Source organism: Gadus chalcogrammus, chromosome 18 (assembly GCF_026213295.1).
Source record: "Gadus chalcogrammus isolate NIFS_2021 chromosome 18, NIFS_Gcha_1.0, whole genome shotgun sequence".
Lineage (NCBI taxonomy): Eukaryota > Metazoa > Chordata > Actinopteri > Gadiformes > Gadidae > Gadus > Gadus chalcogrammus.
Genome location: NC_079429.1, coordinates 13,036,633 through 13,053,801, shown reverse-complemented (window position 1 = coordinate 13,053,801; position 17,169 = coordinate 13,036,633). Strand labels below are relative to the sequence as shown.

Genomic DNA, 17,169 nt, shown 5'->3' with positions numbered 1-17,169 from the left:
GGAAACATCTGCCAGCTAACACAACGTTGTATTTCCCCTCAGGTATAAAACATGGGCTGCTCCATAGACTCAGAGAGGGACACACACACACACACACACACACACACACACACACACACACACACACACACACACACACACACACACACACACACACACACACACACACACACACACACACACACACACACACACACACACACACATACACACACACAGAGACAAACACACACATGTGTCTCACACACTCGGTACGTCATTGAACATTTTTCCCTGACTAGCTGGCATAATCTGGATGCTCAGCAAATGTCATTGCTCAAATTGATTCTTCCACATGGTATTTCACAAACGACAGAGTTCTGTCGCTATCCATCTTTATCAATGCCAACTGGGAGGGGGAGGGGTTGGCAGAAAAAAATTAAACGATGGATGCCAATTCAAACTAATTGTTCGGCTGTTTCTGTAACTGGATTTTCGAGTGCGTGCGCCGTGGGTGTTGGTGTGTTGTTTATCTGTTGAACTGACGGATGACCGAAAGCAAGTCCCTGAAATCCCCACGGACGTTCTGACCTCCTGGCCACCCTGCCGTCCTCCCAGCGGGCCGGGGCCCGTACCGGACGTGTCCGTGAAGGACAAGGTGCTGATCGACCCCTGGGACGTGGTCCTCAACCCCCCCCTCCCCCCCCCCCCCTCCCCCCACCAAGAGAGCGGTGGGGGGGGGGAGGATGGGGGTCCGGTCGTGACGAAGCAACTCCTGTGACCTCGGCCTTCGTTTGCTGGGGAACAAATCCAACTCCAGTCGCAGCACAGCAGGGCCCTGAGAAGCGGCGCTGTGTAATTAGATATATAGTAGCTTGTATGGATGGGCTGGGACTCTGTTTCTCTCGACAGCCATTAGATGTATGGGGATCGATCGTACGAGCGAGAAGCCGTGCCCCTGGCGGCGGCGCCGGCGGCTTGGCCGCTGTCCCGGCCACTAGGTGTCACTGGGATTGGGATTTATGACGGAGTCGCTGGGTGATGGAGGTGTGTGTTTATGAATGCCAGAAGATGCAGGGTATTAACTGAGCTTGCTCTGTTTTCCTTGTCGTCGTCCCCCCCCCCCCCCCTTCTCTTCCGTCACCATGGTGAGGGGGAGACGTTTGGTCGAGGTGGGCCGACCGGGTGGTGTCCGAGCTCTTTGAGGGTTGGTGAAGAAGACAAGGAATAGCAACGAGTGTGGGGTGGTGGGGAGGCCCTTCCAGGGGCCCTCGGGTGGGCCCCTCCACCCACCCACCCACAGCTCTTTGGGAGTAGCACGCATGCCCCCTGTTGGATCAACACCACTGTGAATCCAACCTTCTGTTCCGGCCCTTTCCTCGTTATACTGCCCTCTACTTTATCAAAGTCCTCCTTGAACATGTGGAATAATAGTGAAAGAATCTTTAATATTGATAGTTGTTTGGAAATATTGCAAGGGAGGGCAGCGCTGTGCCGTGGAGGTCACGTGAGGTGATGGGACAGGGGATTTAATTGATTCACGCTTCCGGGTGTTTGAGCGAGACAGAGGACCAAACAAATAACTGAACTGGGTGCACTTCAGTGTAAAGATGACTGCATAGACGCCATTGGTTTTCAAACTGCTGACAACCTGCTGAAAAAAAACTGGCAAACTTCTAACAAACATTCTCCAAAACTTGGAAAATAAATGAAGAAAGTTTTGTTAAACTTAAGTGAGTCCACCGCGTCCTATGTTGTCCTCTATGCCATTTTCGGGTTTAGGCAGACATTGAGGCAGAAAGGCCCGGAGAACCTGACAGTTGTGAATGGTAGTTGGTGGCTCTGGTAAATTATTCTCAATCTGTACCTAATGATCCTTCTCTCCCTCTGCCCAGCGTCCAGGTGGAGAACCAACTGCGGGTGTTTGTCAACCGACTCTGACTCTCAGACCAAGTTCATCATACAGGCAATGACAACTCCATCTGTTACATAACTTTATTGATATAGCAGCCATCCAACACCTTTCAATAGGCAAGATATCACATTTTACTTGGTGGGGCAATCATTTAAAAGAGTAATGTTAAACTAAAGTAGGCCTATAAGGAGAAGAAGAATAAATAAAACAATAAAAATGTCAGTGCAGAAATATAGGCCTACTTTAATAAAAAGCTGTGGAAACACAAAGTTGTGAATGGGATCCATTTATTGATTTCTGTCTAAATCCTCCTCGGGCGTTGTTGTGTGGGTGGTGGGTGGCAGGACAGGCTGAATATTAAGGCCGGATGCAGCTCAGCAAAAAGTATTGGTCTGCAAATAAACAGGCAAAGATACAGACAGGTTGCTGCATTGTGTGATTTCTAAAAATGACGGCTAGGAGCATTGGAAAGTTAGTTATAATGTTAGTATTGATTTTTTATTTTTTCTAGTAATTGATAATCACTCATTATGGGGGGAAAACTGTTTGATATTTCCACAGCGTTTCTCATGTCAGATGTGGCAAAACGTTTTCATTAGCGTAAGTTACGGTACATTTTCGTTATTTAGGATTTTACTTTAGGCTAAGAAATTCCATGATACTTGTACATAGGCCTATTTATAATTCAAAATTCTTCCCAGCCTTTATACCACAGATACTGTAGGGTCTATAGCATATAACCGCTTTGCCTGATTACAGTATAATTCATTTTCCAGCCGTCGTTTTGAATGCTGAACAGATAATTTGACTGGAACTACTTAGCAGGTGACCGTATATCAGGGATTAATGGGCACCCTGCAGCCAATCAGAATCAAGTATACCAAAAAATACAAGCGGCGTATCGATCTACTATTTGATGACGCTGTGCTCAGTCAGCAGCAAGTAGAACCGACAAGTCAGCGGGCAACCTGCCGGGTTAATGCCCTCCTCCCAGCCAATCAGAATCAAGCATTCTTAAATGAAGTAGTTTAAGCCACTATATTGTCCGATGTCGCCCCCTGTTGGAAGAAAGAACCGTCTGGGCCGCACGAAGATCCTGACAAAGAGATACCCGGTCCCTTACCCGACCTAGTTGTAGGCCTATCTGTGGTTTCAGGGTCTCCACAAACCTGTTAGGAACCCCACCCAAACGCCCTGTTCTGAATCCCCAGCTCCACACCCTCCAAACTCCATGTGGTTCAGCCCGAGTGTTTTATTCACGGTGTCAGAGGCCTGACGGAGAGGTCCATTACAGAGGCAGTGAGGTATGGAGGCAGAGCGGCTGCAGTAAACATACAAATTATTCGAACCTAATGGAAGTCAACAGCGGATGGTGGCATCCTGTGCTGATTTCTAACCCCTATTTGAGTACATTTTGTCCATACAACATCTGTATAGAACAAATCCCAAACAAAGCTGCACTATTTTGCATGGGAATATCACACCTTTTTAATATATTTAAAAATGGAATATTCTTTGTGTTCTAATTGCAGGTTAAGGTTAGGGTTTTGTATTGTATTGCATTACATGGCATAGCATTCATTTGTATGGTCTACATTGTGTTGCTCACTGGCCTGACCCACGCTGGGGAAACACGGGCTTATGAAACCTATATCAATACATCAATATCGAATTGGCTTCTAATGAGGTAATGAGCGTTCTGCTACATCTGTCACGTCTCATGAGGCCAGTCCGTGCGGCAGTGAATTCTCTGCCAATTTATAGTGTGGCCCAATCGAGAACGGTACACCTTGGCGCGCTCCTCGGGATTCAACTTCAATCATTTTAACAGTCAATCATTTGCTCCTCCTTTTCTGCATTTGTCTGATGCAATGCTGTTTACAATGTAAAGTTTATGACGTGCAGCACAGGTCTGACCCTGTTGTGTTGACCTCTCCTCCCCCCAATCCCCTTCACCTCAGGATTTAAGATTCAAGAGTTTATTTCTCACATGCATACAAGTATGCAGTGAAATGTAAAATTGTTTTAATTAAAAAGTAATAAATACTATAATCATAAATATATAGCACTATATGCAGCAGCATGTAAACAGTGTAATGAAAGAATAGGTGGTGGGTGTATACAATCCCCAATGTCTGGTAGGTACCGGCAGTGTTCTTGTGATTGTCAGGATGTCAGTGTCAGAGAGTGTGTGTGAGAGACTCAGAGAGGGGGTTGGCCTCGATGCTCCATCTTCTACTCCTCAGGAGATGGAGAACGTGACGATCCACCGTGTCACCAGGATCCTGGCTCTCTAAGGAGCAGGAAGTGACCCAGAGTCTGTGACCCGGGCACTGACCCAGAGTGCCCTTCAAGATGAAACATTTGTTAGTTTTAGAAGATACTTCTCAAGATCTAGTATGGACGTGTTTTATAGAGAATAACGTTAATCCATGAGGGTAACAGCACTGTGAGATAATGAGATACTGTATATTGGTAAGCGGTTGTCAGGCAAACTGGTCATGTTCCTCCCTCAAAAACGTGTCTAAAGCCCTGATCTAGATTATTAGCTATGATGATTAGTTTAGTATTGCTCTCCGAGGGAGGGAGGTCTGCAGCCTACAGCTTAATCAGAAGGGGCCTTTTTATACAATTATGCTTTTAAGAAATTCCGGTCTTAAATGTGTTGACATAGCTGCTACAAGTTTCTCACATTGTTATAGTTCAGGTCTTTCGTTTGTTTCATTCTAAGGCTCATTGCTGGAGTGGTGTTGTCTCTACGGGATAAATCATCAGTAGGCGTACGTGACAAAGGCCCACCATGTAAGCGCAGGATTTCCGTATCCAATCTTAAAAATGATTAAGCTAAAATAATTTTAACTTCAGCAATTTTTGTTTTTCACAAATACCGGTTCGAGAGATTGATGAAAAACAAATTTGATCTTTTTATGTAGGCCTACTGTCATTTCGTGCTAGGTATGACTTGGAGAGTGGTAATTGTTCAACACGTGTTTTTTTCCAACAGAGACACAAGTTAAATGAGCTTGCGTTCTGGAGATGGCTCATGAAGAATCTATCGAACACAGGTAAGAATTTAGTTTATATTGGAAGTAGGCAGAATGGTAAATAGGCCACTCCTTTCCAGTTTTTCGGTTTTAATTTACCCAGGTAAACCTTTGGACCTTCTTGGCTTGGGCGGAAATGCAAAGAGGCAATGTTTGTAGTGTTTAATTCTCATAAAACGTTATATGGTGTTATATGGTGAAGAAACAGTGGTGAGCAGCCACTCGTTTGGAATGGTAGTTGACGGCAGCCTGAACTGTATATTGGCCCCCCTGGTGTAGGGCCTAGGCTACTGACCACTCTACTTGTTGTTAACATGCGTCAGAGTTGGACCATGGTCGTCGGTCACCTGCACTGTTCTAAGTGAATCATTTAAGACTATTGTCACTTGTCTTGTGAAACCGATTTCATCTAGGTACGGGTTTAAAAACGGTTTCCTTCTGTTGATAACAGCCCCTGATAGTGTTCTGCTCCAAAGAGCTACAGCTATAATTGCATTTTATGCAATACATTTTACAATACAATTGATGTATGCTATCAATCATCCAAATATGGCACAACACTGCCACCTATTGGACAAATATTGAACTGACTTCACTTGAATGTCTATATTGTACGAGAGCAGCTGGTGAAAACCCAGTCTATAAGGTAAGCCCTGAGACAGGAAGCCGTCCCATGCGCACTCTCCACCCAAACCTGCTGCTCCAAGTTAATGATATACCTGTAGAGCCACCAGTTACAAATGCACATTCAGAGTCACAAAGGGGAGATGGAAAGTCTACCAAACCCACAAGGTAAATAAGACTGATGACTCAAGTGAATCAGACAACGAAGACGATCAACCAAGATATTGGCTGCGGATATCAAGAATCGAGTATCAATAATCGAAAATCCATACCCCATCACGTTTGGAATGGTAGTTGACGGCTGTAAAGTATATCTTATAAATGTTGGGCCCCACTGGTGTCGGTCCTCGGATACTGACCACTCTACTCTTCGGGAACGTGTGTTGGCCTACAAACATGGTCGTCGGTCACCTGCACTGTCCCAAGTGAACAATTTAAGACTATTGTCACTGGTCTTGCAAAACAGGTTTCAGAGTACATACCTCATTGGTGACAATTTGCAGTAATTTCTACAAACCTTCATGCAAACTTTCTGCTGCACCTCTACTTCCTGGAGGAAACTGTTCCCATCAGTTGATAATAGCCCCTAGTGCCGGGTAGTGTTTGTGCTTCAAAGAGCTACAGCTATAATTGCATTTGTATGCAATACATTTTACTATACAATTGATGTGTGCTATCAATCATCCAAATATGTCGCAACACTGCCACCTATTGGTAAAATATTGAACTGACTTATTTTTACTGTTTATACTTTATACTGTGTGCAAGACGCTAATCGTTAAGATATTTGTATATCTTGAATTCATTTCTATTCCAGCTCCTTATATGAATCCTCTGATCCATTTCCTGCCCGGCTGCCCTTCAGCAAGAAGAAGCGTGTGGAATGTAAGGCCTGGATTACCAACTTCACGATGAAGAACACAACCCGTCCGGGTTAGTCTCTAGGCCAACCTCCCATTGTTGGTGTGGTACTACAAAGCATAAAGCTCAGTAGTTCACTCTGCCTTTGTAATCTGGGTGGTTGTGCTTTCACTCATGCAGGAGTAACTGTACAGCCAGGCCTCCTACAACTGCTTGGTCAACAAGGAGCTGACCAGTGCAACGAGAGGTCCATCCCTCGGTTGGTGAGCGGTGAGCCATCAGGGCCGGAGACGTTCACGTTAAGCACAACCTTTAATACGAAGACACTGCAAACCACCGACCATCTCAAACAATCAAAAAAAGTGCTGCTCGGGCAAGTTTCTAAACACAAACTGGACATAGTGCGGAGTAGCTTTGTTTTTTATTCGTTAATATAATTAGTGGTAGTAAAGCGCACGCTAGCAGAAAATGCATCACAACCAAGTTGTTGTGGAAGTGCAAAAGACCAAGTGCTTAAACAAACCAGTGCTTCGGTCAGCCAATGAGATGAGGTGGAAGAGGGGAGGGCCCTCAGTGCTTGTTAGCATTGGGGGAGGGTGGGGTTGGGGGGTTAAAGCCCCAGCGCCTCACAGTAAATATGAACCTTTCTTGTATTTGATCTGCAGGTTTCATGCCGGGCCAGAGGAAGGTGTGTCTCAGGAGGAATGACAAGCATGAGGTGAAGGTAGGCCAGCTGGCCCCTCTCGGGGGCGGGGTGACCACTGACCACCAGGGAGAGGTCAGCACCGGGAGTAGTCAAACACGCTTCAATTGGTCATTTCAAGAGCCCTCCACCTCCTAAAGCTGGATCTCTTCTTGAGGTGGATTGCAAACTGGAGGCCCCTACATGCGTGATGATGAGGGAGATCGATCTTATTGATCTGATCTTATCTGATTGATGGATACTGTTTTATCGAGGGGATGGGTTCTGTTTTTTTTCTTAGTTAGGGGAAAGACACAAATAACAGACATTAAAAATTTGTTTGCAAAAACAAGCCTTAATGGCAATTTGATATCAACTTAGTTTTAGTGAGCGTTGTGCTGTTCTGATCTTATCCGTAACCAACAGTGAGGCTTTGTGTTCTAAAGGTGTCTCTGATCAGGAACAACGTCTGCCTGTTCAGAACTTTGAAAGGATCAATTACCATTGTGTACCCCCTGCAGCCTCTGGGTCAGGTCAGCTGTCAGCTAGTGCGCTGACTGCTCCTCAAGATCTCATCACTGTTCAACAATTACAATGCAGCTTTACTGCCACTAGAGGGCGCCCCCAATATATACAAGTGTATAAATAGAGCTCGTAAGTCCGCCTTTTCCGGTAGACCCCCACGGGACTTTTGAGATCGGTTTTAATGGAGAGAAAGTAATTATTTTCTCATCCCAGTCTTTATATGCCCTTAATTACACATATGCTGTTTGTGGATTTAAATTATAATTTTTCTTCTCAAGAGATTGACCGTTTATTGTGCATTTGTTCAGTTAAAGGCTGTAGAGAAAACACAATGAGAAAGACTGTCTCGTATGTGACGTCTCCCTGCGACTGGCGTGGACAAGACCGACAATCGACATAACTAAAAACATAAATGAAAATCTACACATGCCCCGACTTATAGGGGCAATTGCTCTGTCGCTATATTATCCACTTTTTAGAGTTTAATACGGTTTTAAACTCAAGAAGTCACGTGACGTCTTAAGCTCCAGTGCTGTGTCATATTTACTTGTGGTTTAACCTGCATCTGCGTTTTACCTTGATCTCAATTGCTGTGTCTTCAGAGAAATTCACATCAGACACTAGAGGGCGTATTTTCTGTGTGTTAGTCTAATCTCGAAACTGACGTGGTTTTAGAGGAGACTAAACCAGTTTGCAGGATGATACATCATACAAGGCTCCATCATAACCAACACACAGAATTAGTTTTATGAATTATTAATAGGTATGATACATTTACACTTATTACACCAGATAGGCCTTCAGTACAATACAGGCTACAATATAGGAGTTCCTTAAAGTGCCCAACTAAAACTCTACAAAGAACAGATTTGTGTGTAAAAAAATAAATGAACGCACAGAGGATACCATTCAACAAAACATAAAAAGGTCAATGCTTGACTAAAATGGTTATCAATGACAAGTAATTGATTGACGTAGGTGAGGGCAGATTCCAGACTCAGATTTCCACAAAAAGTAGCCTAGACTATTTCATAATGTATGTCAACATTATTAGAATTTTTATTTATTACAGTTTTATTATATTAAAGTTCACTTTACATTCCCAAGTTTTTGTTGGAAATTATAGCACAAAAAGCATCCACCATTAAGTAAGACTGCATCTGGGGTATAGGCCTACTAGAAATCAGAGTACTTCCGGTTTCCAAGCAGTTTAAACCGAGTCAGCTGGGAATCAGCTGATCCTGTACGAGTCGTTACACAGCAATCACGTTAGACCTCGTGCGCAGCTGCGTTTAAACCTCCAAAACCTCAGTTTTAAGGAGTACGGTTTTAAAGCGCAGGAATGCTATCTGACAGAGCAATTGGCCCATTATGGTTTTCACCTCTTTCGATGCTGTTATCCTCCCCTTGGAAAAGAGTGGTGAACTCATGGACATACAAACACACAGGCACACACACACACTCATGGACGTACGCACACACACACACACACACACAGGCACAGTCTCTCACAAATGGATGTACATTTACACGCATACACAAATACACACACACACACACATACTATGGTATGGTACAAAATGGATGTACATACACCCACACAAATACAATCTCTTCCTCTCTTTTGTCATGTCAAATCGGGTGTTTATTGCACCATTAAATCTTGCTGTATCTTGCAAGATATAAGCTAAAGATAGGTAGCTTGCCTGAGTTGGCGACAGCTGTCGATTCAAGATTGATTCAAAAGAAGGTATGTCCCCCTCTGTTTGCATTCAAACCCTGGTGAGAGGGGACTTAGTTGTATATACAGTGTACATAATTAAACAAATGCTCTTGAAGAAACTCTCTTCATAGAGAGTGTTATTGAAGATAATTCATGGACACGTCTTCCTGAAGGCTTCCCATTTCCCTATTGCTCTCTCCTCTCTCCCTCTCCCTCCATCTAGTTTTAATTCCTAGTGCTAGCCCTAAATAATATCTTGCCTAGGACCCATGTTTTCAAGAGCTGGCCCTGGCTATTGTTGAGCGATCGGTTTTAAAAGCTGACAGTCTGTTATGGTATAAATTTAACCGAAAGGGTGTCATGCAACTCCGAGAGTCGCAGGGAACTGTTGTGGTTCAAGGCTGGGATGAGACGGGATGTAATCACCCCAGGAACATGCTGGGGAGTCAAACCTAAACGCAACGCTTTGATCTTGTCTCCTGATACCAACTCTCTTCACTCTCCTCATCCTACCCTTCCTTGTTTGGCCTTGTTTCATCAAAAATCCTTGATTGGAGTGTGACTTGTGTGTTCCTGTTTCAGTTGTCAACATGCGACTCTGTGGTGCCTCCATCAGGACGGAGACAGGAAGAAGGGCAGGTCTACGACTGTGAAGCAGCCCAACGGCAAGTAGGGCTGGGAGTGAAACAACAATAGTTGTTGTTAATGCAGCATCGTCGATTAACCAGGAACATACAGGTGTCAAATACCCATAGAAAACACTCCATGGCTTGCTCTGCCCCTGTTATAACTACAGCTGCTGTATGTATGTAGCATAGAATACGGTCTCCCCCCATCGGATGCTGGTTTTTCCAAGAACAGGAGACCATGGATGCAGTGCACAAAAACAATGTTGTTTGCCGGTTCTGAGGCAGCATGGACAGATAAAACCCTGTTTCTGTATTTTTACACAATGTTGTTAGAATTGTATGATTTATCATTCAGATCTTTCTTTATAGGGCCCTTATGCAGACTAAAAGGGCATGTAAAAATATGTTGATATCGACACAGTATTGGGGGGCTTTACTGTAATAAAGTACTTTTGCTGAGCTTAAATATTGAGTCTGCTCGGGTTTCCAGCCAGTATTCTCAGATGATCCATTTTTTACAAAAAACGATTATCATTATTATTATTATCATAATCTTATATTATGATTGATGCCAAGGGCAGTTCCAACTGGTTTCTGGTCTAAAGTCTAACCGGGTGCGAGCAAGTACTTCAGGTTTAATTAACAGGTAATCAGTGGGTTGCACAGCGTCTACAAGTTGTATCTCTAGATTAAAGATTTGTGTCATGCCCTTTACAGCAGGGCACACAACAATAAATGTAGTCCGGGCAAATAACAACAGCACTAGGGCCTTCTGGCACTGAATGATGCTGTAGTTACCAGAATCATAAACCTTTAGACAAAATGAGGTTTATACCTCAAATGTAGGTACAATACATTGATGCTGTTCTGTATTCACAATCTGCCAATTATATGTAAACTGTTCACTTTAAGAGGATTTTTCTAAATGATATCAATAGTGTAGGATAAATAAAATTTGGTCAGTTTTTGCTTTTATATTATTTACAAGAATATAGATCAAATTTTAGATAGATCACCAAGAACAATTAACTACACTAAAGCACGGCAGAGGTTCTACAAATATCCCTGAATACATAATAATAATAAAGGGGTTAAATCTTTTAATTCGGAGTTCATAAAGTTGATCATCTTTTGTCTGGTTAATATTTGATTGACTCAAAAGTTTATCTTATCTTGTACCTCATGATAGTTTAAATGGCTAACTGTTTTTCTGAGTCAAGTGCTATGTTTTGTATTCCCCTCAATCAGATAAGTCTCAAAGAGTTGAGAGAGAATTGTCCCTTCCTTGAGAAATCTTCTTTGATATGAAGACTGTATCGGCAGGATCTTGACTTTACTTGGTGCCGTGTCTCAAATTATTTGAGGGGTCATCCTCAAACCATATGTCAGCAACAACAACCCATTTTATGAACACAACTTAATTTCTTTATTCATGGTGGTCAAAGTTCTCTTGTAAAGAAAGAGAAAGTGAATAAATTAAAGAATGCGATATGATAGGGTACTGCTGAGCTGGCAAGTCCTGGCGGGCTCACAACTTCCTCTCATTCAGGCACTGGCTTTAAAGGGTTCATCATCAAGCTATCGCTCATCATCTAAACATTTCTGTTATAAACAGGCCAGCAGGATCAGGCCCCTGATGGCAACCCATTAGAGCAGAGCAGGAATTTCCTTTTGACCAGTCATTTCCCTCCTGTAAAAGAACTGAACTCCTAAACTCATTGACACAGCGACTTGGTCAAGGAAAAGCGAGACTTGGGTAAGTTACACTCTTTCTCTGTCTCTTGGCATTCACATGTTTGAGGATGTATCAAATGATGTAGAAGATGAATGTGAAGTTGTTTAAATCTTGTCGGGTGAATAACTTGCCCTCCTATGTATTGGGTACATAGGTGGGTACTAAAGCGTGCTTCAAGGTTTTCTCTGGGTCAGTAGATGAGTAGACGAGTCAGTGTGATTGCTTGCTTAAAAGTCAATAATCGGATGAAAGACAATGAAAAGCCATTCATTGAGACATGTCCCTGAGCTACCTATACTGACTTCCTTTTCTTTTTTTTAAGTTCACTCAATGCAAGCTCTCTAATATTACTTTTTTCCATTTCCTAGCCCTAATTTTCTTTTTTTGTAAATCCTTATATTTTTCCCTTTTTAGTTTTATAATTAATAAATAACACGGACATGTATACATTTCTAATGCATGTGACTTTGGTGGGTTTCAGGACAACAAAAGCCCTGAAAACAGTTGAAAGCCCTGAGAGGTGTAATCGCAGCTGATCGAGGGACACCAACACCCACTCCCCTTTCAAAGGACATCGCCACCCTACTACCACCGCCGCCATGGGGGAATGGAGCTTCCTGGGTGATCTGTTTGAACACCTCCAGGCACACTCGCCCATGCTGGGTCGCTTCTGGCTCTTCATCATGCTCGTGTTCCGCATTCTGATCCTGGGCACCGTGGCGTCTGACCTGTTTGACGACGAGCAGGAAGAGTTCTCCTGCAACACCCTGCAGCCGGGCTGCAAGCAGGTGTGCTACGACCATGCCTTCCCCATCTCCCTGTACCGGTTCTGGGTCTTCCACATCATCCTCATCTCCACCCCGGCAATGCTCTACCTGATGTACGCCATGCACCACGTCTCCAAGAAAAAGCCCTCCTCGTCCGCCGACGGCACCGCCTCCACCTGCAGCCAGGATAACCCAGAGGAGAGGCGCCTGAGGCAGCTCTACCTGGTGAACGTGGCCTTCCGCCTGATGGCGGAGGTGGGCGTGCTGGTGGGCCAGTGGTGGCTGTACGGCTTCAAGCTGGAGGCCCAGTTCCCCTGCAGCCGCTACCCCTGCCCGTACACGGTGGACTGCTTCACCTCCAGGCCCGCCGAGAAGACCGTCTTCCTGGTGTTCTACTTTGGGGTGGGCGTGGTGTCGGCCGCCTCCAGCCTGGTGGAGCTCCTCTACGCCGCCGTCAAGTGGTTCTGCCCCAGGAAACAGGGGCGGCGCGGCATGCTGGATAGGTCCTACGACTCTCATAAGCTCAGCAACCTGCGGAAACAGGAGGAGGAGGCGAACCTGCGGTTTGTGGGAGGGGGGAAGTCGCTGTCCGACAGCGCGCTGAGCAGCGCGAGGATGAAGACAGGCCCCGTGAGGAGCAGCGGTGCGAGGAAGACCTCCAGCGTCGGACACAAGACCTCCAGGCTCCCCAGCAGCCGGTCCTTCATGGCGTGAGACAGGGCTGCGATAAATCAGAGCGAATATAGACAAAAAAAATTCTTACTTTATTATTTATTTTTAAATCACTTTGATGCCTTTGCCAGTGGTGCACCATGCGAGAGGATTACCAAACAGATCTAGGCAGATGCACTCCACTACAAAATTACCCCAATCCTTATACAATGGTCGAACCAAAAATCGCAATATCACAATGCGATTTCTTTTTCTCCATATCGTGCAGCCCTAGCGTGAGAGGTCACCTCCCGGGCCCAGTCCTCATATGGGCTGCGGGGAACATCGGGACCCCCGGCGATTGTAAGATCGGACGGCAAACGCTCTGACCGCTGAGCTACGGACTGCAGTCATCCGGGTCCGTGGTTGTTGTGGTCCTAAAGCTTTGTGAGCGAGGTTTACCTTGGAGGAACATACATTTTACTCACCTCTAGTATTTTAATTAGGAGGATTCTAGAGAGAGAGGGTCAGGGGGGTTATAATCGATTATGATTATGTTAATTAACACAGACACAACACCCAAGGAAACCAACACTGGTCAGCTTTGTTGCGTATCCCTGATTACTGCACTGAAGGCCTGCTAAACACAGATCACAGCACCTTACACAGTACCTCAGAGCCAGTCCTAGACCAGGAATTCATTGGCTGACTGATGGATTGATTGATGTGACGAGGCCGCGGATTAGAGGTTTTGTCTGATCCTCATCCACGAACATTGGGGACTGGGGGTTTAAACGTGACTAGCAAGCAATGACTCCTTTGCTGCGCTAATGATGAGCCCTTTATCTTTTCATCAGTCCTGGGACAAGGATGCAATCAAGGATAACTGGATGCTTTTTAACTGAACATCATCCTAAGCATGACTTGTCATGTCATCAAGTAATTATGGAGTGTATTTGAATTATGGTGTACTTGAAAAACGCCTCTTTGATTTTTTGGACACTTTGAACTGCAAATTAGCAATATTTCGATTTTTTGTATATATTGAGTTGAATAAAAATGTATCTATATGTTTGGTTAATACTTTTGTTAAGCTGTAATAAATAAACTATGTGGGTGGGAGATTAATGATACATTATGATCATGATTATTTTGACGCCCATATTTATGTAATATTTATTACTTGTATTTATGACGCATCCTATTAAATTGGTTGTGTGTACTGAACCACTCCTTGTGTTTTGAAAAAGTTGCGACAATAAAACAAGGCCTTGGGTTCAAGTGTGAGTGTAATATGTCCGCTATGTGGCAGCAGAGCTTCACACAAAAATCCAGTCGCCGGCTGCTAATACCGCGCTCAATTTACTTGCTGCGTTGTTCTTAATGGGATAGAAACGCTTAACATAGTTAGTGCAATTCCGGAGGCTTCTCACTCATTGCATGAGGTTCCGTTGTTTTGTGCATTGCAGCTATTGTATACTCCCAGTTGTGTTGTCTACTGGGAGAGATCAGCCAATCTACTCGTTCGAATGCCTCACAGAGGCCATTAGGCTGCACCTTGAATGAGCCAATACAATCAGGTAAATTGAATTAAGCGACAATTTACCCCTACTGATTTGTGCACCGTCAAATTTAAAATGCATTCTAATTAAAAAAGAAGAAGAAATTGTCTTTGAAATAGTTACGAGGTTCCAGTGGCTAATTAAAAAGACAAAATAAGCCTATTGCCTCATTTTGCAAAGCCCTTCTCCGAGACACGCATACATATCGTGGTTTCCCATGTAGGATAATTAAATATAAATATAGTTCTGCATCGGTTAGGCCTAGGCTACTATACAACCAGGGTGTTTATGGACGATGCGAGAACAAAATGGAAATGTCAAAAATGATTACAGGAAAGAAAAAACGTGTCCCTATACGCCTTGTCTGCGTTGGCCTTCTACTTTCGTATATGTCAGTTTGTCTCTCCCAATGCCTCTGTAATTCCCCCCTTTCTCCCATCCCTCTCTGTACGTCTCCACGTTTTGACTCGTTTTTCTTGAAATGTAGGTCACCTGCCGCTTATCACACCGACTGACTACAAAAGTTCCCTCCTTTCGAGAAAACGACGTCTTCAAAAACGAGTATAATTCGCTCCTCCGATCCCTAACGTGCTGCCCTGTCTAGTTGAGTGACGGATCAAAAGGACCAGGATATCTGCTGACGTACTGAGTCATACTAAGGTAAGGCTGTCCGGGGGGCACTTTTGATTGGACTGACAAGGACAGCGATCTGACATTGATTGTGCTTTGTTAAGGAAACAGGCTTTTTTTCTGTCTAGCCTGTAGGCCTTCCTGGCCTTCACTGCTTGTATATTTACAACATTAAATCAGAAACGACTTTGAGGTAAGACTAGGTAGCCTACTCCATCCATTATTAGTTGTTTATTCTTGAGGTACCCATGTCAATGATACAGACATGAGCAAAGGGGTTAATTCCAAAGACCCCAAACCCTGCCAGAAGGATCTAACAGGAGACGTTTATGTTTCAATTTGATCAACGGAGTTGAGTTTGAATGAAATTGAGAGGGTTGAGTTTGGTAAAAAATGTATGAGGGTTTTTCATTGGATCGAGTCTCCATCGAGGTGGATGTGTGTCCGGAAGATGTACAATATGTAACAAATTGAGCTTACTTAATCAGAAAATGCCCGGGATTCGTCATAAGAAATTAAGAAAACATAATAAATCGAAATACTGGCTCTCCTTGAACACTGCATCACCTGCAACACCTCCATCCTGGGGTAAAATTGTTTGTTATTTTGGCCTGGCCTGTGTGTTATGGTTCACTATTACACCAGCCAGGTTGCAAGATATGAAACATTGGCATACAAACACAGCTTGCTGCATTCCTGGAAGCGAGCTTACCAGCCGGAACAACTGAGATTGTACTAGATTCTACCCTGTCCCTCTCTTTGCTCTCTCCAACACTTACAATTTTGAATGTAGTAACTATTTTCAATGCTGGTGTTCAGTGTCCTTTAAGGAGATGAGTGCACGGAGGGTCATTTTCAAGAAATTGAGAAATGCACGAGTGCCCTCTGTCCAGGGTCCATCTGTGTTCACTCAAGTCAAATGTCCTTGACAGACCTCATAGGACATTACAATGACTGTGTGTGTGTGCATGTGTGTGTGTGTGCGTGTCACATACGTGTGTTTGTGTCTGTTAAATGTACAATGACATTGTCTCCATGTCAGTCTGAATGCAAGCATTTGAGTGCCTAAGGGTAGGCATGGACTCGTGAAGGAAAACGTAAGGTTGAAATTGAGTCTGTCTTGTGTCTGAGTGTCTGACAGTGTTTATAAACGTGTGTGCTCTTTTTTTAATTTAACATTTTGCATGTCCTTGTGAATTTGTGTGGCTTTGTGTGTTTGGTCTGTGTGTGGGTGTGTGTGCACATATACGCGTGAATGGTGTGTCTCTCACCTGGTGCATCCGGAGCCACCGACTGTGCTGACTGTGTTTATGCATCATTGTGTGTGTGTGTTTTTCTGCAGATGTGTTTGCGTGTGTGTGTGTGTGTGTGTGTGTGTGTGTGTGTGTGTGTGTGTGTGTGTGTGTGTGTGTGTGTGTGTGTGTGTGTGTGTGTGTGTGTGTGTGTGTGTGTGTGTGTGTGTGTGTGTGTGTGTGTGTGTCTCCCCCGTCCGGTGTGTCCTGAGCTGTCCACAGTGGTGTGCTCAGCAGTTGCGCTCGGCTGCACACTAACATGATGTGACAGGGCAGAAATACCAGCACCGACCGCTCCTCGCCCACCCACTGACACCCTCCCCCCCCCACCCCCACCCCCCTCCCTGCCACACCGCACACCCACATCCCATTGGCTGGTTGTCCTTCATGCCGCCGCATCTTCTGCTCGGAGACAGTGCCAGACGACCTGCCCCCCCCGTCTCGGGCCCCTAACCCCAGCCACACACCCACCCAGCCACGGATCCACCCATCCAAACCCAATCCCTTACCCCCTGCCTCCGTTTAATTCCTGCGCGCCATTTTCCTCCGC

At 44.5% G+C, this 17,169-nt stretch overlaps 2 protein-coding genes across 6 annotated transcripts; both read left to right on the top strand.

The window, feature by feature from the left end:
* The first annotated feature begins 2,960 nt into the window (after nt 1-2,960).
* Nucleotides 2,961-10,437, top strand: LOC130371630 (DNA topoisomerase 2-beta-like). Of its 5 annotated transcripts, none has more exons than XR_008893213.1 (7): nt 2,961-3,198; nt 4,626-4,696; nt 4,899-4,959; nt 6,380-6,495; nt 6,604-6,686; nt 7,089-7,147; nt 9,936-10,437. XR_008893213.1 is itself a non-coding variant. In XM_056577469.1 (7 exons), the coding sequence occupies exons 3-7, from the start codon at nt 4,931-4,933 to the stop codon at nt 10,024-10,026; spliced, it is 372 nt and encodes a 123-aa protein (XP_056433444.1). In that variant the 5' UTR covers nt 2,961-3,198; nt 4,626-4,696; nt 4,899-4,930; the 3' UTR covers nt 10,027-10,437. The 5 variants fall into 5 exon arrangements, 4 of the variants coding, with proteins under 4 accessions (XP_056433444.1, XP_056433443.1, XP_056433441.1 ...); XM_056577469.1 differs by having other exon boundaries at nt 7,089-7,141; XM_056577468.1 differs by having other exon boundaries at nt 6,604-6,693; nt 7,089-7,141.
* Nucleotides 10,438-11,550: 1,113 nt separating this feature from the next.
* On the top strand, nt 11,551-14,484 carry LOC130371517 (gap junction delta-3 protein-like). The gene is made up of 2 exons (XM_056577320.1): nt 11,551-11,738; nt 12,199-14,484. The coding sequence occupies exon 2, from the start codon at nt 12,317-12,319 to the stop codon at nt 13,196-13,198; it is 882 nt and encodes a 293-aa protein (XP_056433295.1). The 5' UTR covers nt 11,551-11,738; nt 12,199-12,316; the 3' UTR covers nt 13,199-14,484.
* The last annotated feature ends 2,685 nt before the right edge of the window (nt 14,485-17,169 follow it).

Bases quoted from the DNA above. Each gene is read 5' to 3' on its own strand.
- LOC130371630 (XM_056577466.1), top strand. From the start codon at position 4,931: ATGGCTCATGAAGAATCTATCGAACACAG. The intron at 4,960-6,379 runs GTAAGAATTTAG...TTTCTATTCCAG, and splicing joins GAAGAATCTATCGAACACAG to CTCCTTATATGAATCCTCTG. The intron at 7,148-9,935 runs GTAGGCCAGCTG...TTCCTGTTTCAG, and splicing joins ATGACAAGCATGAGGTGAAG to TTGTCAACATGCGACTCTGT.
- LOC130371517 (XM_056577320.1), top strand. From the start codon at position 12,317: ATGGGGGAATGGAGCTTCCTGGGTGATCTGTTTGAACACCTCCAGGCA.